The 26,716-nt window shown below is 43.4% G+C and overlaps 2 protein-coding genes across 2 annotated transcripts; one reads left to right on the top strand and one right to left on the bottom strand.

The window, feature by feature from the left end:
• The first annotated feature begins 312 nt into the window (after positions 1–312).
• Positions 313–18,928, top strand: myot (myotilin). Its single transcript, XM_028415870.1, has 18 exons — positions 313–507; positions 4,709–4,750; positions 4,825–4,990; positions 5,077–5,139; positions 5,232–5,373; positions 5,628–5,651; positions 6,269–6,388; positions 6,486–6,669; positions 11,646–11,862; positions 11,951–12,918; positions 13,034–13,184; positions 13,334–13,435; positions 13,968–14,005; positions 14,490–14,628; positions 15,023–15,230; positions 15,319–15,484; positions 15,560–15,693; positions 17,281–18,928. The coding sequence occupies exons 2-18, from the start codon at positions 4,743–4,745 to the stop codon at positions 17,421–17,423; spliced, it is 2,973 nt and encodes a 990-aa protein (XP_028271671.1). The 5' UTR covers positions 313–507; positions 4,709–4,742; the 3' UTR covers positions 17,424–18,928.
• A 699-nt stretch (positions 18,929–19,627) lies between these two features.
• Positions 19,628–24,457, bottom strand: hdac3 (histone deacetylase 3). Its single transcript, XM_028415872.1, has 15 exons — positions 24,282–24,457; positions 23,823–23,905; positions 23,552–23,694; positions 23,162–23,243; positions 21,914–21,970; positions 21,780–21,835; positions 21,560–21,693; positions 21,358–21,438; positions 21,145–21,218; positions 20,964–21,028; positions 20,715–20,804; positions 20,547–20,605; positions 20,378–20,457; positions 20,105–20,262; positions 19,628–20,017 (listed from the first exon to the last, which is right to left on the bottom strand). Exons 1-15 carry the CDS (start codon positions 24,334–24,336, stop codon positions 19,948–19,950), a joined length of 1,287 nt encoding a protein of 428 aa, XP_028271673.1. The 5' UTR covers positions 24,337–24,457; the 3' UTR covers positions 19,628–19,947.
• Positions 24,458–26,716: the final 2,259 nt, after the last annotated feature.

Below are 26,716 nucleotides of genomic sequence, written 5' to 3'. Positions count from 1 at the left end.
GGCCCCTGCCTCCCACTGTCAGATGAAGTTAGGTCATTGAGCCACGTGTCCTGACACCTCTAAGCGTTTTTTGGTTTGTGTCTTTAAAATAAAGTTGAAAACAAAGAGTCTATCAGACTAAAGCAGACATGTTAACATAAAGTCCCTGTTGGAGCGTCACTGTCCTCCCTGCACTGCTCTGTCACTGTTGACCAACATTTTACTCCACTCTAAATTTGTTCCTTTCCTACCCCCCCCCCCCCCCCACCAGCCTCAGATTCCCTCCTAACCCCATTCCACCACCACAACCCCTTCAACACACATACACACACTTGTGTATTTGTGTGTAAATGTGTGTGTCAGCTCACCCAGAGCAGGGATCGTCTAAACCCCGACCAAGCCATGACTGGCAGCCACACAGTCACATAGCAGATTTTCATGTAGTATTTGGATCATCTTCTTGTTGGATCAATACATTTGTTGTTGTTGTTGTTTTTTTTAGCTTGCTGGGAAAAAAAGAGCAGACAGGTAAGACAAGATGTGGATGTTTTGGGTGAAGCTCAGATGGGCTTAAAGTGTGTTGAAGGTGCGGCGGGGCCTGTTTCAAATGTGTGTGGTTAAAACAACGTAACAACATGTGTTTGGTGGAACTGGTTCAATCCAGATTACACATGAGATTACACGGTTTCTGGCACAGGTGGACGCTCAGTGTGGTGGTTCGCTCTCTGCTCCTCACTTTACACTGAAGAGAAAGCAAAAGTCAGGGTAATCAGATAATCAAATGCTGTAATTGAGTTGGTGGAGCGCCATTAGTTTCCTGATACTGCATGTTATTGATACTGCAGGCGGCGCTGGAGTGGATGAGTTTGCAGTCAGAATGAAGAGGACAGCTGTGATGATCTGTCTGGAGCTAAATTTACATGCCATGTACCTATAGGCCTGTTCTATCCATCCATACATCTATCTGGAGCTGTTAGTCAGATGATGTAACTGTGTGTGTGTGTGTGTGTGTGTGGACTCCAATCTGTTGCGATGGATGAAAAATCTGTTACATCCGCTGGGGGAGTTTAAGGAGTAGAAGAAGTAAAAAAAGAAAAAACCTGTCCCAGTTATATAGCCCGGAGGGTGAATGCAACACAAGACACACCAGCTAAATCTGAGGGGCTGTGTGTGTGTATAGGGGTGGGTTTCACATCACAAGCCTAGCATGCCTGTGTGACGCTGTGTTCAGCCACTGAGCTCTGGTTGGTGGAGACAGAGATCAGGTGACCGCCATATGCGCTAAATTGGTCCCCTCTACAGACAAGCTGAGCAGTTAGGAGAATTGGAGAGGTGGAGGAATAAGGGGGTTACCACTGTGATGCAACAAGTAGTCCCTTTTACAGCACACTTTAAAATCCACCATTGAATCTGCGCCGCAGCAATCTGTAGCTGTTTGGATGTTTTAATGAGACATGCATGGCCCATCAGCAGGAGATTGGTGACTCCCTGTTGGACTGAGCACAGCATTAGGTTTCAACAACATTCCCCCTCAAACATTATGAATTTAAATATATTCTATTTGGCCCTCCTTTCCCTTCACCCTTTGGTGACCACTCATCTCTGTTTTAGCAGTGACCAAAAAAAATAGAATGGATATGTGGCATATTTGGAGCAAACAGCAGAGATGAAAGGGTTAAGTCTCAGATGTGATGACAAGTGCAAAAGGCTGCAGTTCCTCAAGTGGCTACTTGAAGTAAGTCGATATATAACAGACATACAGCACATGTTCAAATGCACAGATTCTTTATTCATAATAACATCCCAGTTATAATATCCCACGCTAGCCCCAAGTGAACAACATAAACATTACACACGCCTCATTTACTTCATGTTACCATGGTGCTATTAGCATTTAGCTCAGGGCATCACTGTGTGTGTGTGTGTGCAGCCTCACACACACTCTGAGAGCGACTGCTGTTCTTACTAATGATATCAAGCAGCAAACTCTCCCTGTTGTTTTACAATGGCACATTCCAAACCTTATATAAGCTGTATATTGTACATTATACATTATTCAGAGTGCTGCCATTTCTGCCATAAACACCAAAGCACATGCTAAAATGCAACGATTTTTGCAATGTTGATACATTTGGGTGTGTTTATGTTACTTAAACATGGTGAGCAATGGTAAACAAACGGTATCACTACCTTCTGTCTGTGCTGTTATGATGCTGCCATCAGCCGTCTTCACAGTGCTGTATGTGCAGTTCATATGAGTTGTGTTTTGTTTGCTCACTGAATGGAACCCTCCCTCCCTCCACGGTTGATTTTGATTGTTTTATATTGCTGCCACCTGTCAATCAGAGCTCACTCACTGACTTATATAATGATTCAACAGGGTCCACTTATTCAGCTCTGCTGCTAGGATGCACCACTGCTGTGCTAAATCTGTCCACAGCTGAGAGCTCCTGGGGGTTGGACGTTTCATGGTGTAGGGGCTGAAATTACCCGGTGGGTGGTTTGTTTCAGTTAACAAGGTGGATTGTGGGTAGGTGTTGGTTTCCTGCTATTTTCCTGCATAGTTTGTCATAAACTGTTCACACACACACACACAGGCTCTTGGTGTCTGTAGAAAGCTCCATGCTCAGGATGCAGGTAGGATGATATTTTTTATGGTAACAGCTGAAATAAATGAATCACCCATCCTTTTCCCAAATGCATCCTAACCACCAGCACTTTACTGCTGTTTGACAGCGAACCGAAAGACAAAGTCCCATGACTCATCCTGGAAGGCTTCACTCTGTGCTGTCTGGTAAGAACAGTCAGTATAATACTGGACTCCGGCCTGCAGTGTTTCATGGTTCTCTGTAACAGAACCATGGGCTCAGCATCATCACAGCCATGATGCCATTCACACAGGGAGCACACAGAACATCTGATTTCAGGTATTGGCATCATTAACTCTGAATTGACCAAACATATGTGATGCAGGGATGTGACATACAGAAATCTGCTCCTACTGTTTTATTCCCAAAGGTTCACCAAGCAGGAGAATATAAACCCTGTGAGCCATGTGCGGTGGATGGATGGAGGATTGAAAGGCCTGCTACTAATGCTATGTAATATCAGCCCATACAATGAATTTTACATTTTGTCTTTTGTGGTTGTTTTGTTGCCATGTTGTAGTTGTTTCTTTGCAGTTGTATTGCAGGTTTTTTGTGTGTTTTGTATCCCTTTGCTTTTGTTTCATTACTCTCTAAAGTTATTTTTGATGAATTTGTGTAGGATTTGTATTAAGAGCAAATATATACACTCAAGCGACTTGTTGGACCAGACTGGACCAGACTGTAATGTCACTTCAGAGAGAGGCTCTGGTCCAGCAAGTCGCTTGATGTATTTGCCCCCTGGGCCTGTGGTCAGGGATCTGTTCAGGGTGTAGTGATGCTCAGCTGAGGGAAAACCCATGCACCATACCAGCAGATACTTTCTGTGCAGAATATGATTGCTTACTGCTTTTTGATACATGTATAACAGTTCTTTAGCCCTGTTTAGTAAACTTATGAGCTAATGTGCTAACAGAGAAAAGCTAAACCTTTACAGACCAGTGTTCATGATTGTGGTCCAGCTGGTTTAATGTGCATTTGTGATAACGCTGCAATTCTAAATGTAAGTGTAATTTGTTATTAATTAATAACCAATACGTCTCCGTCCATCCTCTGTGTGCAGGTGATTCATTGCACTGTGTGAATACAGCCTGTTGCTGCTGCCATAAATACTTGCTGTTATGCAACAGAGACAATCGATACAAAGGGTTTAACAGCAGTTGTTGTACCAGCAGCCGGCTTCATGCAGAGTACACACGCTGTGTTTGCAGTGATTATCAGAGGGGAACACTGGAGGATCACATGGATGGTGTACATGCTGCAGCTGTTTGGTCTGTTAAGCTGTGGATCCTCTCTCTGAGGCTGTGTTTAGGTTGTGTTGATGTAACTGTGATCCACATTTAGAACCTGAGCACACAGACAAACACTTGAGGATACTGTCGGAGTCATAACATTTGTATTGAAAGCGTTTTCTCTTCTTCTTTGTGCCTGTGTGCGACTAGTTAAAGGAGACAGTGAGATTTATCTCAGGTCAGAAAGACTCAGGAGGTAGCAGAGTTTAATTTAGCCCAGAAACCTGAACCTCCTCCTCCTCCTCCTCCTCCTCCTCCTCCTCTGTCAGCTCCTTCTCTGGGCCTAAGACAGAACCGCAGAGGGCAGCAGGCTGAGATTAGTGAAAGTCTTTTGGGTGTAGAACGATGAAAGGCTCTGACATGCAATCACTTAGCTGTGAAACCTCATGCTGCTGCCAAACAAAGTGGGGCCGTGATGGAAACACGTTACTGATCCTGCACAGAGGAAGCGAGGCGGCCTGGTTTGACCTTATAGGTCTTTGTACATGCTCGTGGTTTTGATGTATTTACGTGCATATGATTTACTTTTAATGTAAAACGCTTGACGGAGAAATCTGACAGTCAAACATGCAACATGATGACTTCCCTGCAAAGGTGGTGTAGTTCACCTGATGACCTGCAGAGGGGACTGTGCATCTCTGTAGAGCCTGGTTCTAAAGCAGTGTTATTCTGTCTACATATCTATAACACAAGATACACTTGTGACACTATGTGTATTCACACATGGGTGTGTGTGCAGCATCACACATGTTTGTGGATGTGTTTGTGACCTCTGTACCTCTGTGTTTGCAGAACCTCTGTCGCTGCCTCCTGGAACGCCTGAAACATGGCACAGTAAGTACACACACACACACACACACGAAGAAGACTCTCTGATCATTCCATCACTGACATGTTCCACCCTGCAGTGTCCAGAGGATGCAGAAGAAGACCAGCACCATGTCTCTGACCATCTCATCTTCCTCCTCTGCTTCCTCCTCCCAAGAGCGCTCCTCCAACGCCTCCTCATCCTCCGCCTTCCTTGCTCAGAGACACTCCAGCCTGGTGCAGCCACTCTGTGTCAGCCCTCAGAGGGTAATCACATGACATGTTAATGTGTATGACATTATGTCAAGTGTGACAATAATGTGCCTGTGTGATGTGTTTGTGTCTGTGCCCAGACTCAGAGTCCCATCTACACTCAGCAGTATTCGGGGAATGGAGTGGCTCCTACATTTGTTAAGGTAAAAAATACACATCTTGTGACAGACTGATACTTCTGTACGACTCCGCTCTGATAACAGTCTTCGTTCTTCACCGTCACTGCCCCCCTCAGTGCCTCCACGATGTGTCCACAGTGAAGGGTCAGCTGGTGGTCCTGGAGTGTCGGCTGAGGGGGACTCCACCACTGCAGGTCATGTGGTACAGAGAGGATGACCAAATCCTGGACTCGGATGATTTTAGGATACTGCGTAAGAGTAAGTGTGACAGTATGGACTTAAGTCATGTGACCTAGACTTGTCTGTGAGACACTCAAAGATGAACTTTATGATTTACACAAGAGAATACACGACACTGAGTCATGACACTAGTTCATTAGAAATTAATGAAGCTGTGTGGAAATAAATAACTCCAACGTCAAATGCTGCAAATTTATGCACCAAGTTGATGCACTGACACCTTTCTTTACATGAAAACACAAAAAAATATGTTTCTCTCCCTGTTCCTCCAGAGGCCAGTTCTGCATCAGTGCCAGGTGAGTGTTGAATATTGGTTGTTTTAACAGTTTAAGTTACAGTTTTAAGTGGATGAGAAAAGAATTGAGTGTGTTTAGAGAAATGTCTCATTTATGTTCTTTATGAAACTCTGGTTAGTGGATTTAGTTCAGTTGTTAAACTTATTGATGATGGGAAGACACTGGCAGCTCCACATGGATGCAAAAGGTGGGCTACCTTTTGCATCCATGTGTTCCAAATGTTCCATCCATCCATTTTTGACCGCTTATCCGGGACCAGCAGTCTAAGCAGGGACACCCTGACTTCCCCCTCATCGGACACTTCTTCCAGCTCCTCTGGGGGGGGTCCCGGGGCGTTCCCAGGCCAGCCGAGAGACATAGTCTCTCCACCGTGTCCTGGGTCTTCCCCGGGGGTCTCCTCCCAGTGGGACATGCACGGAAAACCTCCCCAGGGAGGCGTCCAGGAGGCATCCGAAAAAGAATGCCCGAGCCACCTCAGCTGGCTCCTCTCGATGTGAAGGACCCCCAACATGTTAATTTTCTTAAAGACAAAGGGAGTCTTCTTTAATTTAGAGCTTCTCCTGTTAGATATGTCTGGAGCTATGTCTTCTGTACTGACGTTGTGTTAACCTCTGCAGAGGAGCTGTGCACACTGGTTATCACCGAGGCCTTTCCTGAAGACTCAGGCCTGTTTAAATGTGTCGTCCTCAACCCCTTTGGCACTGTCTCGTGCTCAGCCATCCTGGAAGTTTACAACGGTGGGAGGTCCATTCATGTGATACTATAGAACAACAGGTATACATTACAGGTTCTCCTGTGTCATTGTCCTGCTGCTGCTGCTCCTCCTCTGTGCAGACCTGGAGGAGCAGCTGGAGGTGGAGGCCATTCGCCAGCAGGAAAAAGAGGCGATGTTCCCAGAGGAGACTTCGTCCTCCAGGATGAGCATCGAGGACTTTCCCCCTGTGCTGCCTGACTGCGTCAACCTGCCCCCTCCTGAGTGGCCTGACAGCCCCATGGAAGATAACATCCCAGCTGCAGAGTGAGTAGAGGATCATGGCACACAATCTCAGTCCGTGTGTGTGTATCTGCAAACATTGCGTAACATCAGTGTTAATGCACACACTGTTATTTTAAACCACTGACGCAATTTACAGCACGATTCACAGTTTATTTCTCTCATGACCTTTGACCCTTTTTTATTTTATTTACGAGCATCATAGTTGATACATCATCATCAGTTTAACTCCTTGGCTGTTTATGGATGTGTCAATTCATTCAGTTAATGATTCTTTATTCACTATTTTTATTGATCAATTTAAAGGTCAGTGTTGTAGCTCCTCCACACGAGGTCGCTGTTGTGTTATTTTAAAACTGCAGAGGCTAATTGCTTGTGAAAAATTGGTGAAAACGAATATATTAATAATTCATTTGAAGGGTGATACTAATTTTGAGGAAAAAAAACACTGTAAAGTAGTTTTAAATAAAATCCTCTGTGTGTGTTTGCTGACTGAAAATCGAACTGCTGGGCCTCTCGCGCGCTCACGTCATTCCACTCGCCGCTCGTGAGCGCGCGGTGTCACCTGTTGCAGTGCAGGCGCGCTCTGGCTGCGGGGCGCGCACAGAAAGTGCTGCTGCTCTGAATGAGCCACAGCGGAGGGTCCAGGACTCTGCGGAGGAACGAGGTGAGAAAATATCCCGCTCGGCTCTTCTTCTTACCTCCGCGCAAAGCTGCCGGGGACCTGCTCTGTTGGAAGTTTGTGCCTCTTTGTTGTGCTGTGTCTGCTACATGACGTTAATGTTTGGCTTAAAGTTTCCTTCCTCATTGAAAGTCAACATGTTGTGTCGTCCTTAAAAGGTCAAACTATGTTTAGAGCGCTTGGAAAGCGAACTTTAGTCTATTTTGGTTTTGTGGTGCAGATAAATGACATTTTCTTTCATACGTTAATAATGTGTGGAGCCCCGTGCTTTGAGTTGTTGTTGACCTCTGATTGATGTAAAAAAATGAAATATGATATTGAACTATTCCTGGCTTTTCTGAGGATCCTCTGGAGCTTCCTTCAGGATCCACTTCTGGAAGCAGCATTAGTATGAGGCTTCACTGTGTGTGCTGCAGGCTCATGTGTAAAGTGCTGGTGCTCTGTCCTCACAGCTCATGTTTTGTAGTGTGTGTGTGTGTGTGTGTGTGTGTGTGTGTGTGTGTGTGTGTGAAATATTAAAAAGCAAATAGCAGTGATTCACATCTGTATTTTGTGGGTGGATTGTGGTGTTATTTTCAGGTGTAAGTGTGCATAGAAATACAGAAAAAGTAGTGCCAGTAAAGCTTCTGCAGAAGATATTGAAAGTGTAGGAACATCACAGCAGGCTGATGCTGATCCTACTGAGTACAAAGTCATATCAAGTTGCCAGAGTTTCTCTTTTTTTTTTGACACGTCTTTAACTTCGACTTGATACTTTGGTTCATACCCACGGTGTGAAGTATGCTTGGCTGAGAGTCATCGGTGTCCGGGGCTATGAGCTCATCTGTAATGTGAAGAGCAGACATGGCGCCTGTGTCCTTCAGAAACCCCCTCCTCTCCTCTCATCCTCTGCGCCGCACACAACAACAGTTGTTCAGACACTTTTGGCAGCAGTCTGGCTTTTAAGGTCACGTTGAGGTTCTCAGGCAAACCCCAAGTTTATCTGATCATGTTATTGATTTGATTATATTTATAAGGAAGTGGATTATTTGTAGCGTGAGGTGCAGCTGTTGAGTTGGACTTTTTTTCTTGGCAATGGAAACAAAAATGACATTTGTGATGATGCAGTCTGCTTATTGTGGTCAGGTAATGCTTTTCAAAGTGTAAATAAATGGGTGGGTTTTGTATGGCAGGTTGGTATTCATCATAATCAGCAGTGACTTCTTAATGTACTCGCTTTCAAAACATCTTGAATGTTAAAATAACCTCAGAACTATTAGAATACAATGGCAGAATGGCAGTGTAGTGTAAATCACAGTAAAGTTATGTACTATTGATTGATTGATTGGGACTAAAACATCAGAAAACATTATTACGAAATGTTTTTGTTGGTAATGGATGAATGGAAAATGATTAAATGAATTGTGCTCCTGTATGAACACTACATCTTTACTACTGCACTGCTGAATTATTCTCAGAATGCACCCCTGTATTTAAGATAAGATAAAACGTTATCAATCCCGGAGGAAATTCTTTTGCCAGAGGTTACAGGCTACACATTAAAATACAGCCGTATAAATATAAATATAAAAAATCCAAAGTACACAGTACTCAGATTTATAATTGAGAATATGTTTATCCCTCTGTTGTTGTCGATCATACAGCTTGCCATTCTGTTACCCATAATGCTATGCAGACCCTGTGTGTGTGTGTGTTTGTCTGTGTGTGTGTGTTGGTGTTAAAAGGGTTGGGTCACCAGTCGAGTGTCTGCACCTGCCAGCTGATGTCCGAATACCAACACCAATATAGCTTTGCCTACTTAATGACACAACACAAATACATGCGCGCGCGCACACACACACACACACACACACACACACACACACTATACTTTTTTTACTTTAAAACTTTCTAAACTTTTAAAACTACAGCACACTTTGACAAAAAAAAAATCAACTGATACAAGGTTTTCAGACCGATTCAGATTTTTAGGGAGTTATAATAAAATCACTGTTAAAGTTTGCTCCAATGACTTCTGTACTGTGACACGTACTGACAATACTGACACTATTTTAACAATAGAGTTGAGTGTGTTCAGCTGGACAGATCGTGTGATGATGTCATATCTAGACGTCTGTAAGCAACTTTAAAAAAGGTTTTCAAAAAAAAAGGTGTGACAGCACGTCAGGTTTTACAGCAACATCATCATTCGTCATTTAGCTTGAGATAGATCCCCACCTATAGATGTTTTCATACTGTGCATGACAAAATTAGGCAGACTATGAGATTCTGAATCCATGTTATATTTCTGGGTTGTGTGCGGTCTAAAGCAGGAGGGTAACATGCAGGTTCGAAAGACCTCAAATTGTTCAAATAACAAAATGTGTTTGTTGGTCTTTGGTTTTGATCCAGATCAAAGATTACAGTTTCAGAGTTTCAGTGTAGGTCAGCTGATGCTGGCTGCCCAAAACTGCCCTCAGGAGAAGGCCAGCAGAAATGCAGAGCAGCAAGTGTGTGAGAGGAGAGAGATTAGGAACGGGACAGACTGCAATTGTCATTATGCTCCTGCATAGCCCGGACTACATGGTTGTCATGGGAACAGCATTCTTTCCTATAGCAGAAAAGTAGAGGACCAGGCAGGCTTGGAAGAAAACTTCTGAGTGGGCAGAAATGGGAGCAGAACCACTGGGATCTGCTGCTCTCATCAGACCCCACAGGTACCAATGGCAGTCAACGTCAAACACATGAATAGTTTGTAGCATAATTATTCACCAAGCTGTTGTCATTTGGATCTTAATGATGAAGATCTGAACCTGCGTTGCTGCATTGAGTAACATTATAAACATCAGCTGTTTGGATGAGGAGGGGAACTAAAATGGCAACCAGTGAAAAATACAAGATTTACTGAGGTTCAGACTAGGGATGCACCGATCCACATTTTTTCACTTTCGATCCGATTCCGATACCTGAATTTGGATATCTGCCGATACCGATAGTATTCCGATACCATAGCTCTATTTGCTTTTATATCACTATGATTATTATCATTATTGTTGATTTTACGAGGCTGTAATAAACTTCTCTCCAAAAAGCAACTTGAGGTAAGTATGAGGTTAGAAAACGGCAGAAATCCCATCCTGAAAACAAATATGCAACTTTAAGGGTTTAAATGGATATTTATTTAAATTCTATGTGTATCTGAATCAACCCAATGCACTGTGAGACTTATCAGTGACATTGGGCAGACATCTGAAGTCCAAATATCTGTGGTACAGCTCAGGGCTGGAACTCCTTTTAGCTTATCGGCTAACTTGGTTGACACTCTGTTGTACAGTTCAGGTAGCGCCGTCTCTGACAAATATCTCCTGGACGGTAAACTATACCTGGGCTGCAAGTGTTCAATCAGGCTGCGAAACCCCTCGTTTTCCACCACTGATAAGGGTTGGTCATCAAGTACGATGAAGTTGAGCAACTTCTCTGTAATCCCTTTGGCTTTTACGTTGTCTGCTGGAAGTTTATTTTGCCTTTTGAATGATTCCAGAAGTGATTCTTGGCGGCTCTTCTCTTCTTTCTGCCCCCTGGTTAAAAAGTCCTCGTGCTCTCTCGAGTGGTGCTTTTTCAGGTGTTTAATTATATTTGTAGTGTTGAACGTCGCAACGGAGGTTCCACCTCTCGGAACGACGGCTTTGCAAACATTGCACGTTGCTGTCTTACTTTGTGGCGTTTCGACCGTAAAATATTTCCACACAGCGGACATGTTGTATGGCGCTCAATGCTTAAACTGCTACTTGCAAACTGCAGAGGATTTCCTTAAAGGAGGCGTGTCATCTCTGTCAGTGTCTCATTGGAGCACAGACACGTCACCTAGCCCGGGATCACTTGTGAGTCATTAACTCTGGATCGGAAATTTCTCCAGGTTGGATCGGAAATTTCCGATCCGTTAATTAAGCTGGTATCGGAACCCGATACCGATACTGGATCGGATCGGCCCCTTCCCAGGTCAGACTTCATAAAAAATAAGTGACTTCACTCACTCCATATGACCAGGATATACTCAACAAAAGAAGATCCAGGCATCAGGTTTTAGTCCTCCACCGCACTCATGTGTCCCTTAACTAGTTGTTTGTACTTCTATTAAATGGAAGAAAAACCGCTTTGGCTGACATTTGCACTGACATTTGTGGACTCAGTGCAGTGAAATTATTATTGTTGTCGACTGTTTTGACTTGGCCAAATGAAATGATATGAAATATTCTGTTTTATGTGAGCACTAAACTATGTTGTAACTTTCCACTGGAGACTTAATCAGATGTCACAGTTGTCTGTCTTTGCCTGACAGTTTCCCTGAGCCTCAGCCAGTCAACCACTCCTCAGAGGAACCCTTTGGTCGCAGCGAGGAGAGTGCTCTGACCTCAGAGGGCCAAAGGTCACCAGAGGTCACTGTCCGAGTCTGCACGCCCAGCCCTCCCCCTCCACCTTCACCGCCACCACCAGAACAAGTCAAGGAGAAAGCTCCAGCACCCAAGCTGTTCACGCCAAGCAAGCTCAGCTTCACAGTAATAACACTCAACATCCTCATCTGTATTTCAGGTTTTTAATAATGGCTATTAACCACGTATGTCTTCTTTTCCCTTCATTCCTCAGTCAGGAAGCAACAACATGAACCTGTCGGACCTGCCTACCTTCACCCCCAGTGCCTTCCCCCCTAGTGCCTTCAACTACGAGCGGCCGAGGCATTTTATTCAGTCGCAGCCGGCCTTTCAGGCACCCAGCTATGAAAGTGTGCTGAGGGAGGCTCAGGAGAACCAGACCAACTCCCAACAAATGCTCAACACTTCCCAGAATGTTATGGAGACACAGAGTCAAACTAAAACTTCACAAAGTCAGTCTTTTTCTCAGTCAGCAGTGTCGAAATCTGTGTCACAGACCCAGTCCCAGTTCCAGTCACTAAGCCTCAGTCAGAACCAGATCCACCAGTCACAGTCAGCCACTCAGACACAGATCCAGACTCAGGCCAACGGAACGGGCAAGTCCTCTCCATCCTCATCCAGCCTCAGCTCTCCCATTCCCTCCTCTGCTGCACCACCGTTTTCCTCCACCTCTGCCCCCTTGCTGAGTCCCCCTGGTACCACCACCTCTTCTTCTTTTCCACCTCCCCCATCCTCCTCTCTCCCCCGCACCACCATGCGCTCCACCATTACCCTCACTCCCAGCATCCCCAGCGCCACCGGCCTCGGCAGTGCCAGCCTGCCCGCCAATCAAGACAGCATCTCAGCACCTGCTGCATTCCTGTGTTCCGTGCTGCCCTCCCAGTCCTCCTCCTTCTCCCCTTTCTCCTCCAAACTGTCTCCCAACTCCAACCTGCCCCAACCCTCCGTCTCCCCCTCCCGCTCCCCACTTGCACCCTCCAGCCCTCTCCTCCCTATGAGAGCCTCCTGTTCTTCATCCTCTCTCCCTCAACAACATCTCCCAGTGTCCCCTTCCCTCCCTCGTTCCCCTCTCTCTCCCTCCTCCTCCTCATCTTTCCCACAACCCGGCACTCCCAATAATCAGAACAGGGTACCGCCTGCTGTGGTTTCCCTGCCCGCCAGCTACAAAGGGACACCGAGCATGTGAGTTGAAGCCTACATCAATATTTTTGTGTGGAAAAACATTTTTGTTGTAGGATTTTAAGATCCTTTAAGCCTCTTTATTTAACAGCCTGGCCTCCCTTCTTTCTCTCTCCAGCCTCCCCAAACCCATTTTGAAGAAGTCTGTCACTCCTCGGCCTTCTTCTGCCCGCTCCACAGAAGAGGACATCCAAGGCTCCAAAGACGCCCTCATCCAGGATCTGGAAAAGAAGCTTCGCTCAAAGGAGGCCAGGAGGAGAAACAGCCAGGTGTGTATTTGTGTGGAAAAAAAATCATACGTTTCATTCACACCCTCTCCTCCCACGGCCCACTCACACACATAGAAGTACCATTAGCACCCATCGCCATGTACATGTGAGAAATGGCAGTTTAACAGCATGAAGCTTCATTTTGACAGAAACTGTCCTATGAGGAGCGTATGGCTCGCAGGCTGTTGGGTCCAGACAACGCTACCTACATGTTTGACCAAGACAGTCTGTCAGACTCACAACTTGACCAGGTACAAAATACTGTTTATTCCATCACAGGGCGGATCGTTGTGATGTGTGTTGCAGGGACCAAAGCCCATTAGTTTCATTTTGTTGTTAAGTAACCACCACACATCAGTGCAGTCCTTTGGGGTTGAATGGCTGCACAGGCAGCCAGCTCCCCTATCAGGGGCCTCCTGATGGGCTCCAAACCCAAAGTTGAAAAAGCCTGGCAGTATAATAGGCAAAAGCCTCTGTCATTCACAGGGCTTTGCACCATCTATTCTCTCTCACACATGCATACAACACATGCATTTTTACACACACACACACACACACACACACACACACACATCATCTTTCAAGCCAACAAGGTTTGTCAGTGGCTATTTCTAGCCTGCTTTCTGGGAATGGGTCCCTTTCACTAGTAACAACAGGGCTATTGTGTCAAAAAAAATACACACACACACATGCCGAGTTACTCTCCTGGTATTTTGTCATCCTGTTGACCAGTATGATTAGATTTAAAGCTGAAACTTTATATGAATGTGTTTTCTGTCACAGCCAGACTCACCAGAAGGAAGACGAACAGGTGGACTATGGTAAATACAATGTGTGTCAATATTACACACCATTATTACAACTGTGTTCGAGGGATTGTGAAGATGAAAGTTGTCTATGCAGTTCTAAAAATAAATCATTCATTCATAACAGGTGACTTGTTATAAGAACTGTTATGTATTCTTTCTCTGTGCAGCCATAATACTCTCAGAAGTAATAAATGATTTGACATCATTACTGTATTCTACAGGATCTGATGTAGAATTAAGAGAACAGTGTGTATTTGAACTGAAAATAACAAGTGTATCCCTGTTTGTAATCTGTGTTAACTCAACATGAGGTCATATGTAGTGTAAGTATCAGGAGAGGGCTTAAGTCCCTTGTGCAGTATCCACGCTGCCAAGGGATGGAAACAGAACAGGAATGCGTGTTAATGTGTTTGTTTGTGTGTGTGCAGTCACTGTAAAATTCAGTCATTGAAAGTGAGGTAAAGTCAGGTTATAAATAAGTAATCTCTCTCTGCAGGGGGAGGCACCACTCAGGGACAGACGAGAGGGCTAACGAGGGATCAGCTATCCAGGAGAAATGTTACGCTCCTCGCTTCCTGCAGATCCCCCCAGACCTCACAGTAGAGGAGGGACGCTTCTGCAGGATTGACTTCAAGGTGATTCGCTCACTCATGCATGTATTAAAAGCTACAGCCAGATAAATGAAAGTCATTCACGCCTCACTGGACAAGGTTCACACAATGCTAATTCAGTCTACGGCCACCAGGTAAATCTCTGTAATTCACAATATACCTTTTAATAGGTCGACAGCTGGTGTTTGTGAAGACAGGTGTGCTGGTAGCAAAACTAAAGCTAAAGGAGCACCCATAGACACTGAGATCAAATAGGCTCCTACAAAGAGATCATTTTTAAGCTCAAGATAAAAAAAAGAAGCTGCCAAAGAATAATCTACACAACAGTGCCCACCATAAGGACAATAAGCCAAGAGCATTAAGGCCTCAGTCACATCTCTCTGTTATGGAAAAGTTCATCTCTCCTTCATTCATTCAGGTTGGAGGCCTCCCGACACCAGACGTCTGCTGGTACCTGGACGGTAAAGCCATCCGTCCGGACGACTACCATAAGATGTTGGTGTGTGAGAAGGGGATGCACTCGTTCATCATAGAGATTGTCACAGTGCATCATGCCGGCGTATATGAGTGTGTGGCCAGGAACCGGGCCGGGGAGAGCAGATTCACCATGAGGCTCGATGTCATAGGTAGGCCACTGATGGCTGCCATCTATACAGTGGAGGGGGGGGATAGAACCACATGAACTGTTCTTCCTCTTCTTTTACTTGCCTGCAGCTCAGGAAGTGCTCCGCCCTCCCACCTTTGTCCAGAAGATGTTGAACTCCAGAGCTCTAGAGGGCGACACTGTGAGGTTAGAGTGTAAAGTGGATGCTTCGCCTCCGCCGCAGCTTTTCTGGAAGAAAGACAAAGACATGCTCCGCATTGACCCCAACAGAATGAGGTTTTTTTATCAGACGCATGCATGTGTTCTTGTAACCATTCAGCCTGCATCAGGAAGCTTTCTGTCTCTCCACAGTCTGTACCAGGACGGCTCAGGCCGGCAGTGCTTGTTGATAGAGAGAGTGACGAAGTCTGATGCTGGCTGGTACACTCTGTCTGCCATTAATGAAGCTGGCATGTCCACGTGCAACGCCAGGCTGGATGTAGGCTGTAAGTGTCTTCATCTTTCTATGCAAATACACTATAAAGAGCCCATCTCGGCAACAGGGGATAGTCTGAGGAGTTGCCATAGAAGCCCAGGCTGTAAAACCAAACAGCAGATGGAGAATGCTGTGTGTTCAATAACACAGTGAATCAAGCTCTGCACCCTGGTGCACGTCAAACAAATGCTGTGTTATGTGATCGAGCGGAAACCTGATGAACATGTGAGGCAGCGCGCTGTTCAGCGCACCTCAGGAATACTGCATGATCACTGAATCAGAACGATTACTATGGAGAGGAGAGCTCACCGCAGAAAAATACAGCACAGCTATTAGATTACTGCTCGATCACATAACACACCATCTGCTCTGCGGACAGCTCGTTACCCACTACTCAACTGAAAGTGAGTTTAGACCACTTCACCAGCAGCACTGATAAGACTGCAGACAAACGTGACCTCACAAGGAAGACTGCAGATGACATGAGAAGTTACATAGTCTCTTGCCTGTTAGCTGGATCCATCCTTTAGCCTGAACCAGGTTACATTCCACACCAGGATCCTTTAAACCAATAGCACGGATATACAGTATTTACTCATCAGTACGTCTCTGATTTAGTGTGTATCTCACAGAATCATTGAGTCGACTGCTGTGCAGCTTCTTAACAGTTAAACTTGATTGAAGGATTGGAGTCTTGTTGTCTAGCTAATATTAATGTGCAGCGCGCCTGGACAGGACAGGAGACTCTTATCTTATCTTATCGGAGTCTTCATTCAGAGAGGCTAGTTTGGCTTCTGCTCTGTTTCACTTGGACACTGGTTTAAAAAAGGTAGCTGTCCGACTCTCATCAATTTAAATGTAATGTAATGATGGGACTGACCTACAACATGTGACATGTCCCATTAACACTAAAATTAATTCAGGCAGGTTTTCAGATGCTGAAAATAAGGTCATCAATAAGGAGCCTATAATGTATTAGTAGTATTAGTAGCTCTGCCTAGAATAAACTCAGTGATCATCAGTGATACTTCCTTTAGTCTTAATATATATATATATATACTCTTTTGGAAATGGGGCTATTATATCATTATAATGGTCTGTGTGGCCTTTACCTGCTGTCCATAGAAAAGGTAGAACAGTACATGTGTTATTGAATTATGTTAAAATAAATGATTTATTCCCAGTGTCAGCAGTAATGTTGTGCTTTGAATATCATTGTTGCCGTTGTAAGAACATTATGATCACTTATCATATTGGTGTTAAAGGTGAAACATGGAGGGAGACCTGTGGACCCATTGTCCCTCCAAGTATGTGCTGCTCACATATCTGGCGCTGTGCCGTGCTCTGTGGTGTGGTGTGCAGGGGAGAGGAGTTATTTTCAGACACCTGGCATGAAAAGAATTTTTAGCCCTGTGGCCGGTCAGATCTGTAGCTGCTGGTTGGTGGCGCCCCTGGTGTCATCTGCTCGCCTTGTAAGACATGGCCCTAAAAAGCAGATCATTGCTAAAAACTGCTGGGAACCTTTTTAAAAACTAGACCAATCAATATGAGAATGTTTTGATTCAACTCTGTTTTTCTCTCTCTCTGTATTTTTCAGCTCGCACCACCCCGCCCATGAAAACGGCGCCCCCTGCCTCCAAGACGCTGAAGCTGCTGTCCTCTCTGAGCCACGTTCCTGCTCTGACGGTGGAGAGCCCGGCCCAGCACACCGCCCCGCTGTACGAGAGCGAAGAGCTGTAGACCCCACACAGTCACATGACTCCCATTAACCAATCGTCTCAGAGGCAGAGCCCGCTGTTAACTGTAGTGTCAGGGCTTCTAACACACAAGCACACATTCACAGCAGGGGAGTAGATTGAAAACAGATTAAGGGCATAATTTACAAATCCACACTGCTTCTTTTTAACACCTAGAGGAAATAAACCTCTAATCTCATACTGTCCGTGTGTGTGTTACCTGTCTGTCTGCTTGTTTACTGTTGAGGTGTGATTTTCTCTGCTATCTCCCTCCACTCCTCTCATCTGCCCATCCTCAGGTCATGGGTGTATTAGTAGAACCTGGTATCAGCGGCAGTGTCAGCTCTGCTGCTAGCTTTCCTCCCAGTGGCCAAACATCATACTGCAGCACAGTTTCTAGTGCAGACACCATTGTGACGTTATAACCCTGCTTCCAGGACACACTGTATGAATGAATATTGTTTTAATATTTGTGACCTGGGTCTAGACAACATGTCTTCTTTCTTCTGGTTCAGTTTCAAAAACAGACACTACACTACCCATAGTCCAACAGTGCCACCAGCTACTACACACTGCACTTTAATCCTGACCTCTGCCTGCCTGTGTCAGCCCTCCTCTCCTCTTCTCTCTACCCGCTTATCAGTTATTTTACAGTTTCTGTCCCTGGATTCCAGCAGCCGTTGCCTCTGCCAGTGTGTCTGTAAGATGTAACTAGAACAGAAACGTTCATATTAACCACATGTCTGTCCCTGCACAGAATCACAGCTGTGGTGTAAATTCAGTATGTTTGATAACATTGCTGTCTAATACAGTTTAATGTGCATTTGAATGAAGCTATTTATTTGGACTGAAGTTATTAGTTTATTGGTTGCCTCTCTTAGCCAGAGGTGTGCTTAAGAGCCACAGGCTGCCATTCTGATACCTGATCTGCACTCAAAACAGACTAACTTATTTTTCTTTGTAATCACATCTGCAGTGCAGATAAGATGTTTTACACTTTACTCCAGAGAAAATCCTTCTTTTTCTCTTTAGCTGCATGTGAGTCATTCTTTGTGTTAATATTTGGTATCAGTTTGTCAGCCTGCACTGAGACTCTTCCTAATTACAGATCTGTCAAAAAAATGCTTGATTTGCCTGCTTACCTTGGATTTGCCCATTTTTACCAGCCAATATTTAATTTCACACAAAAAATGGCTGGTTCTGCATGCAAGTGAAAGTCTGGCATTTAACCCTGTGAGATCTGGACCTGGCTTAAACACAGCCCCATGTTGTTACAACGTAAACAGATGTCGTTGGGCTGATTTTACACAGAATGATTAAACTGCCTTGTGTTTCTCTGATCCAGTGGTTTTAGCTCGGTGAAACACTGGCTTTGCATAAAGCACAAGTTCAAACTGTGGAGATTTTAAACTGGAGGTAGTTGTGTGTATTCTCCTGAAGTACTGTTTGTTGTGTAAGAAGTTCTGTGTATCACTGGATGAATGAGGAATAAAGTCTATGTGACACTGAGTTTGTCTCCTGTTTGTGTTTTAAAAGCCTTTAGTAGTTTCCCCACAATCACTCAGAGTTCTGTTAAGAAAAGAAAGGACATGGACATGGGCCATTGTTGAGAGGAGGATTTTCTTTCTTTCTTTTTATCAGTTCTTAAAAAAAAAGCTCATGACATTATGCTGCCCTCTGGTGGTGATAACGTAACTTCTGCATATTTTTTTTTTATTTAAAAACCTCTGTGTAGTCTGTAAACTGTAATCCCACTAATATAACTGTGTCTGTGATGAGCCTATTTTAATAAAGCTGCATCATTAGCTTCATTATCTGTCAACAATAACAACACTTGCAGGTCATAGATGACTTTTCTCCACAGAGTGAAATGACACTTTGAAAAATCTGCACATCTCTGAGCACGGTTATAACCATCTGAACCGGCTGATGTGTGACTAAAGGAAGGAAGGCATGCACTTGAACAGCCTCACATTAGCGTGTCTCATAAGATGAAATAAATCAAAAGCTCCTCCGGCCTTTTGTTTGACACCTGGTCCTTGCTTTGTTTTTTTCCTGCCAGTGCCTCACACATGCACACTGCAGTGTGTCTGCAGAGCTCCACCCAGCTGCACTGAAAGCACACACAGTGCATCCACCAAAACCAACCTATTGGCCGTCCAGGTTTAGCTCACTGGATGTTAAATACTGTGTATACTGTAAACCTCATTACAAAGAGCCCAAATGCATTTTATTACTATGACATGAAAAAGATTACAAAAAGGAAATACAAGTAAAATAACAACAGGAAAAAAAGCATTATGTTTCAGTGTCCAACATAAAAAAGTACTTACCACATAGGCCATTCAGGCTTTTCATACTGCTGTGTAAAAAACATTCTAAAGAAGACTGTGCTGCCACATCATGTCTGCTCCGCTGAGTTCTGCTGGTGGAGCTACTGTCATGTCAGCATGAAGAGAGGCAGAGCAGCCTCAGAGTCTTTTCAGTCTATCCAAAGATGTTTTTGTTACTCTGCAGTGAAGCTGTTGTCAAATCTCTACGTCGCTCTCTTTGTCGTTGTCGTGGTCACCATCGTAGAACTCATTCGACGCCTCTGGCCTGTGGAAGTTTAATCATCAACAAGAGGTTAGGAAAGTAGTTATGCAGACACAACATTTAATATACGCAGGCTTGTTTTGTACCGACCTGTTGTAGTTTTCCTCGGCTCCCCTCTCGTCAGGGTCGGGCTCGTCGTTGCGTTCGTAGCTCAGCATGTCAGATGGAACGTCATGTATCTGGACGCTGGGAGCATGATTCAACATCTTCAGGTTCTCAAACACAGTCTGACGGATCTGTTCCAAGTACTGCAACAACATGAAAAATGGTGAGGAAGGAGACAAACCCACACAGCAGGAGGAACTACAGGCCGTGTTTAACATCCTGAAACTGTCCATTCTCAGTGCGGGATGCTGTTTTTACCTGTCTGGAATTCTGGTTTTCTATCCTGGTGCTGACATCAGGGTGCAGCGTGAAGTCTGGAGCAAAGTACTCAAAATACTCTGCAGAGGAAGACAAAGAGAAACCATTCGGAAAACAGAAGACAACAAACTGTAGCTGAGGCGATCCTGCTGAAAGCTGTAGCACTCACCGCTATAAGGCAGCTCATCACTGATGGACTCATCCACTAACAGAGACGTCTCATACGTCCTACAGTGCAACAGAGCAGAAAATTGTTCTCAGTACCAAAACAATAAAAGCGTGTATTGGTTGTTATGGTAACGCTGGCACTTCACTGTTGTGTGTGTGTCAGACTAACCAGCAGCGAGCCACATTCCTCACTGTGTATCCTCCTCCTCCCAGGACCAGCAGAGGAATCTTAAAACTCTTCACAAATTCCACACACTCGCTGGAAGAGAATCACACACAGATTATTTTTTTTAACGTCTAAACATGATCAAAGTGCATTTGTGTTTACGTTACATTATTGTCTGTAATGGGAATAAATACACATTCTTTGTGTCGTTTCCAAATAGAAATACTGTGTTCAAAAATGAACCAGTCTCACCCGTGTCCTCGTATACTGAGGTTAAAGCAGCCCAGTCTGTCACAGCCCAGAGAATCTGCTCCACACTGCAGAGAAAAACACACAAACAATGTGCCAACAGTCTTCTGCATTGTCCTCTCTCACACACGGAGTAAGTTACATGTTAGCAGAAACCTACAGCTTCACATGAGAACTGACTGACCTGTAGGACGATGCAGGTCGGCTGGTAGAAATCCACCACCTGTTTGATAACTGGCTGGAACAGCTGCCTGTAGCCTGAAAACACACACAGATCACAATCATGGCTCATTCAATAACAATAACATGACATATATATATATATATATATATATACACACACACAATAACCGTGTGACATGTTAGTAGTTAAATTTTAGTACCAGATGTTACTCACTCTGGTCATCAATGCCATCTCTGAGAGGAACATTGAGGCAGTAGTACCGGCCGCTTTCTGCACCAACCTCATACATGTCACCTACAGAGGACACATGGATAATCTATTAATGAACACATGCATGTCTGAAAACACAGAGCAGCTTAATTACAGATCTTATAGCTGCCAGGCATGATCATGATGCTTTAAGAGCATCAGTTACCTGTTCCTGGAAAAAAGTAGTTCCCATATTTGTGGAAGGACACGGTCATGACCCTGTCAGTCAAGTAGAAAGCTTCCTGAACGCCATCGCCATGGTGAATGTCTATGTCAATGTAGAGAACCCTCGGGTGGTACCTGGTAAGAAACACAGAGTGAGAGATGTAAAGAGACACGGGACACATGCAGTACGGTGATGGAGTTACTCAGGAGTGCCCTCTTACTTGAGAAGCTCCAGGATACTGATGACGATGTCATTGACGTAGCAAAACCCAGATGCCTGTAACAACAAGAGAAACATGTCAGTCCTGAATTTAGCGGAAAGAAGTGGCACCATCATACAAGACTTTGATCTAACCTCAAACTTTTTGGCATGATGCAAACCTCCGGCCCAGTTTATGGCAATGTCACAGATCTGTGCCATAAAGCAGAATCAGCATTAGTGAAAAGAGTAACATATAAACCACATTAAAAAACAATTCATTGGTCTGTGCAGTGGTTGCAGCAGAGATGGGGACTCAAGTCGCACAAACAAAAACTTGCGAGTTGACTTAGGCTTGCCCTCAATGACTTTAGACTTGACTTGGGTGTTGTGACTCGTGAACAATGTTCATTTCATGGAATTATTCAGTGTTTCCCATACACAGACCAATGTATGGTGGGCCGCCACACAATCAACAACCCGTGTTTTTTTTTTCCTCAACGCAATTTTAAAATATAACTAGAAAAGGGCATTTCCTGAAGAAAATGCAAGTTTGATTGCTGCAGCTGACGCATTGCTTTGAATGCTGATGTGAAGGATTGCTCTGAATTGCTGGAGAATCAGAGCAATTCAGAGCTTTGTATGCCTCTGTGTGTCAGCCTGTCACCATGGTAATAGCTGAGGAGACCTCAAAAACCACTCCAACTTTGAGAGCCTGGCGTGCGGAAACGATTCGGAATTAGAAGATTCTGAATACAAGTTTGATAGAGCAGCATCTAATGAGCGTTTGAAGACTAAAATGGAGTCTGTAGCTTGAAACTTGTAGGAGGAGATACATTTGGCAGATGACCCTTGTTGAAGGGCGCTCTCGTAGACTCCCATGTTAAAAATGACACCGAAATTGCTTAATATTTGAAAAATTGTAATTTTTTGAAAAGATCTGTGAGATGAACATTTTGATAGTTGAATGGCTGAAATTGGTCAATGTATGCTGAAGATACGCTGCACCAAAAAATGTACGCAAGAATAAGAAGAAGAAAAAGAACGAGGGTGAATAACAATAGTTGCCAATAGTGCCTAGCAATGGCAATCGAACTGACTATCATTCCGTTCATTCAACTCCGCTCAACTCTCTCTCTCCCTCTCATTCTCATGCACACACACACACAGACACAAGCAACAACAGGCACATATACTGACAGCTGATTTGCCCACTCAAATAAATAATAACACCAAAAGCTGTTTCATTCTTTGAGTTAGTTGCTTGTTGTACCTTTGGCAGTTCCATATATCGAATTATAGTATTTATGTTATTAATGTATTTATGTGGTTATATTGTACTATTTATATAGACTTAAGACTTGGACTTGTGAGTGCACATCTCTGGGTTGCAGTGTGTGTTACCTTGTGGTTGAGCTGTGTGGCTCCCTGTAATGATGCTCCTGTGTATCTTGAGCAGAACTCAAAGAGACCTGGAAACACAGGACTAACACACACAAGAACAAAATATTAAATATCATGTGCATTAAGACTAATATCAGAGGAGAAACAAGAGCAATTAAGAGATATAGAAAATTTAATATGTTACCTTTAACTTGTATTCATTTAAATATTGTCTGTAGTATTATATAACTATTACAATGTCTACTTTTATTGTGAAATCATGTGTATTATGCAAAATGTTTCATCCAGGTTTTATTATCCTATCATTTTATTACTGAATTATTCTTGATCCCATTTTGGATTGTGACGTTCATCTTTAAATGTTCTATTAACCACATGTAAAATACTCACCAGTCATCTCCCACATTAAAGGTGTTGAGGCTCTTTGTGAAGCCCTGCATGTTATTGGGGCTGACCTTCTGCAGGAAGTCTATATAGTCCTCAGAGTGGAAACGACACATGTCATGTTGAGAGGCTTTGTATGGCTTGAACACCTAAACATAAAAAATATTTGTCAAAGATGTGTGTCGGCACTTTTGTATTCGATTTTTTTTATTGAATTACATAGAAATCAAATATCACTGTAATGTAAAAAGCAAGTGAATCTGTTTCATCATCTCACCATCATCTTCTTGTACAGTCCATAGTGTAACACCAGACTGTGAGTGAGGGACAAACGGTGAGGCTTCATTGGGTGGCCAGCACCTATCCCAGAGCAGATCATAAAGTGACACAGAGCAGATCATAAAGGACAAACAAGTCGTTTCTTACTCTTCATGGAAAATAATTTACTAGCACTGAAGTTACAATACAGGCAAGCGCCGGTGTTTTGAGCATTTTTATCACAGATGCAAACCGGATGGAACTGTGTGGATCATGTCCGAAAAAGGTCTGATGGTATTTCACGTTAGTCTCTATATTTACATGTTTATCAGTTGTAATAACAACCAGAACGTCTAACGAAAATCGTGACTGTGACATGTACACTACAATAAAACGCATCCTCAGTGTTATGCTAGCAGCTAGCTTACGTTAGCACTAGCTTCTTTGCAGGCCTATTCGCTCCGACAGACAAACTCACCGTAATGAAAGTTGCCCACGTCCGGGTCATAAAAGTAAGCTGTCCTGTTGTTCATTGTGAAAAAAACACGTCTTGACTATTTTCGAAAAACTATTCTTTCCTATGCAGCGACAAAATGTGCATTTTTCTTTCAATTAGCAGACAGCCGCCATCGCAAACGCCGAGGCGTCTACGTCATCACAATGGGACAGTAGTGACGGAGAGGGGAGGGGACGAAGGCAGGAGGATGAGGAAGAAAAACACAATGAAAAATGTAAATGAAAAAATACTTTGCATTATACAAATATTTAATGAATGAAGGAATAAAAGTATCAAACAGATGTCTGTGAAAATAGTTGGAAAAATGTTTATTTTACTGATCAATAAAACAGTAGACACACCCCTGTGCAAAATACACAAAAGCTTGAATGCAAGCAAAATATTTTCATTGGTAGCCAACTGTTCCAAATCACATCACTTGTGTTTATGTGCAACTGTCAGCAACAAAAAATACAGCAAAAGCTGCTGTGTGCTGGCAGAGTCCAATCCTGGATTTAATGAAGATCCTGTTTACCTTTGAGCTATTTTTCTATTCTACTGAATTTGACAGTATCTGCTAATGATAACCACAGTAGCATGTCTCTGCAGGCATTTAATTCAAAACCACACCAAAGCACTAACACAGTGGCACTGTATTCATTTGAACACCTGCTCATTTTAAAACTGGTGAACAAGAGCTTTCTGGAGTTTTTTCAGCTCTTCACACACCTAGTTTCTCTCCCCATTCCTTTACTATGTGTGTAGGACAGAGAGAGAGAGAGAGATGGCAAGACCAGATGTGCCCGAGACTTAACCAGCACAACGTAACATTGACGGGGTCATGTCTGTCTGAAGCACCCATGTGTCTGTGGTGAGGGAGAGCGTAAATTCTTCAAAGAGTTTTGTTTGATTTATTGGTAGGCCCATTTTATGATTCCCACACACACACACACAAACACAGAGTCATCATACACATTCACATAAAGGCAAGAGCATAGATATATTCTAGTATCACTTCTCAGAAGTGTTTTTGTCATGGTGCTGTGTATAGATGATATGAAGCATTTTAAATAAAAGGATTTAAAATCAGGTGGGATGAATTTAAATAAACTGGACCCACTTTTTATTTTCACTAGTTTTTGATGCAGTCAGATGAATAAAGGACTTTTTAATGTCATCACTACTAATTTGTTATTGGGGTATACTGTACAGTTTGCTATTAATGTCAGCACAGTGTGTGTGTTTAAGAAGGGACAGAAGGCAGCTGTCCATCAAGACTTTAGAGGATTGTTGGCTGAAACGTCTGCATACACATACATCTGAGACTCTCTGCTGGTGTTTTGCTTCCTCTCTCACTTTCCCTCTCTCTTCATGTTTCTCTGCCTGCAGCTAAATGGCAGTATTTCCCTTGCTTGACTTTGTATACACATCTGTAGTTACAACGTACAGGTTTTAGCAGGCTCATTAGGCAAAGACTACATTTTTTAAGAAGAAACTCTCTAAAGTTGTGACTATAGAAATAAATCTTGATTTCACCAATTTATAACATTAAACAATAAATCCTGACTTTATTCAGTTTTACCAATTGATCTGTCAGAAGAAATAAAAAATAACTAATTAGTAATGATAACATTTTTTCTGTTTATATATATATATATATATATATATATCTGTATATATATATATATATATATATATATATATATATATACAGATATATATACAGAAAGTACAATAGTAACCCCATGTTGACCCTGTAGACTTTCTTGCATCTTTTAAACTGAAAACCTGTCAAGATTTTCATTTGCATAGCTATAAAATCAGTCTGTGCATGTGTGTGTGTGTGTAAGTGAGAGAGAGAGAGAGAGAGAGAGAGAGAGAGCTTCATCCTTTGCTGGCTTGTTTTGGCCTCAGGGTCCAAATCTGTTCTGCCAAGCATCTGTCTCTGCCTGTTTGCTGATCCACGAACACCCTTTTACACACACACACACATACACACACACACACACACACACAAACACACAGTGCCCTCTCCAGTTCATTCCTGTATGTCATTACCATGGTGATTTATACAACATACAGCGGTCTAAGGTGTTATCAGTGACATATACACAAACAATTCCAAGTGCACTAATGTCACATACAAACTCACACTATAATTGTAAACTCACCTGTTATATCAGATACTTTGATCACTGATTTATTATGTTTTTCTGTTGTTTTTAACAGTCCTCAAAAAACAATGAAGGAAACAGTAAGAAACTGAAAGCCTTCGTGACCACAGTCAGGCCCACATCTGTATATTTGGATGCTGAAGAAAGAGAAGGCTGCCAGCAACACCTGGATGGAAAATGCTGCCTCATCAACAATCTGCATATAATCTTTGTTTCAGTCTTTGTTTTCTCCATTCGTCTTCA

The sequence above is a fragment of the Parambassis ranga genome, chromosome 10 (genome assembly GCF_900634625.1).
Source record: "Parambassis ranga chromosome 10, fParRan2.1, whole genome shotgun sequence".
Taxonomy (NCBI): Eukaryota; Metazoa; Chordata; class Actinopteri; family Ambassidae; genus Parambassis; species Parambassis ranga.
The sequence above is the reverse complement of the archived record's forward strand: the minus strand, read 5'-3'. Positions and strand labels throughout refer to the sequence as shown.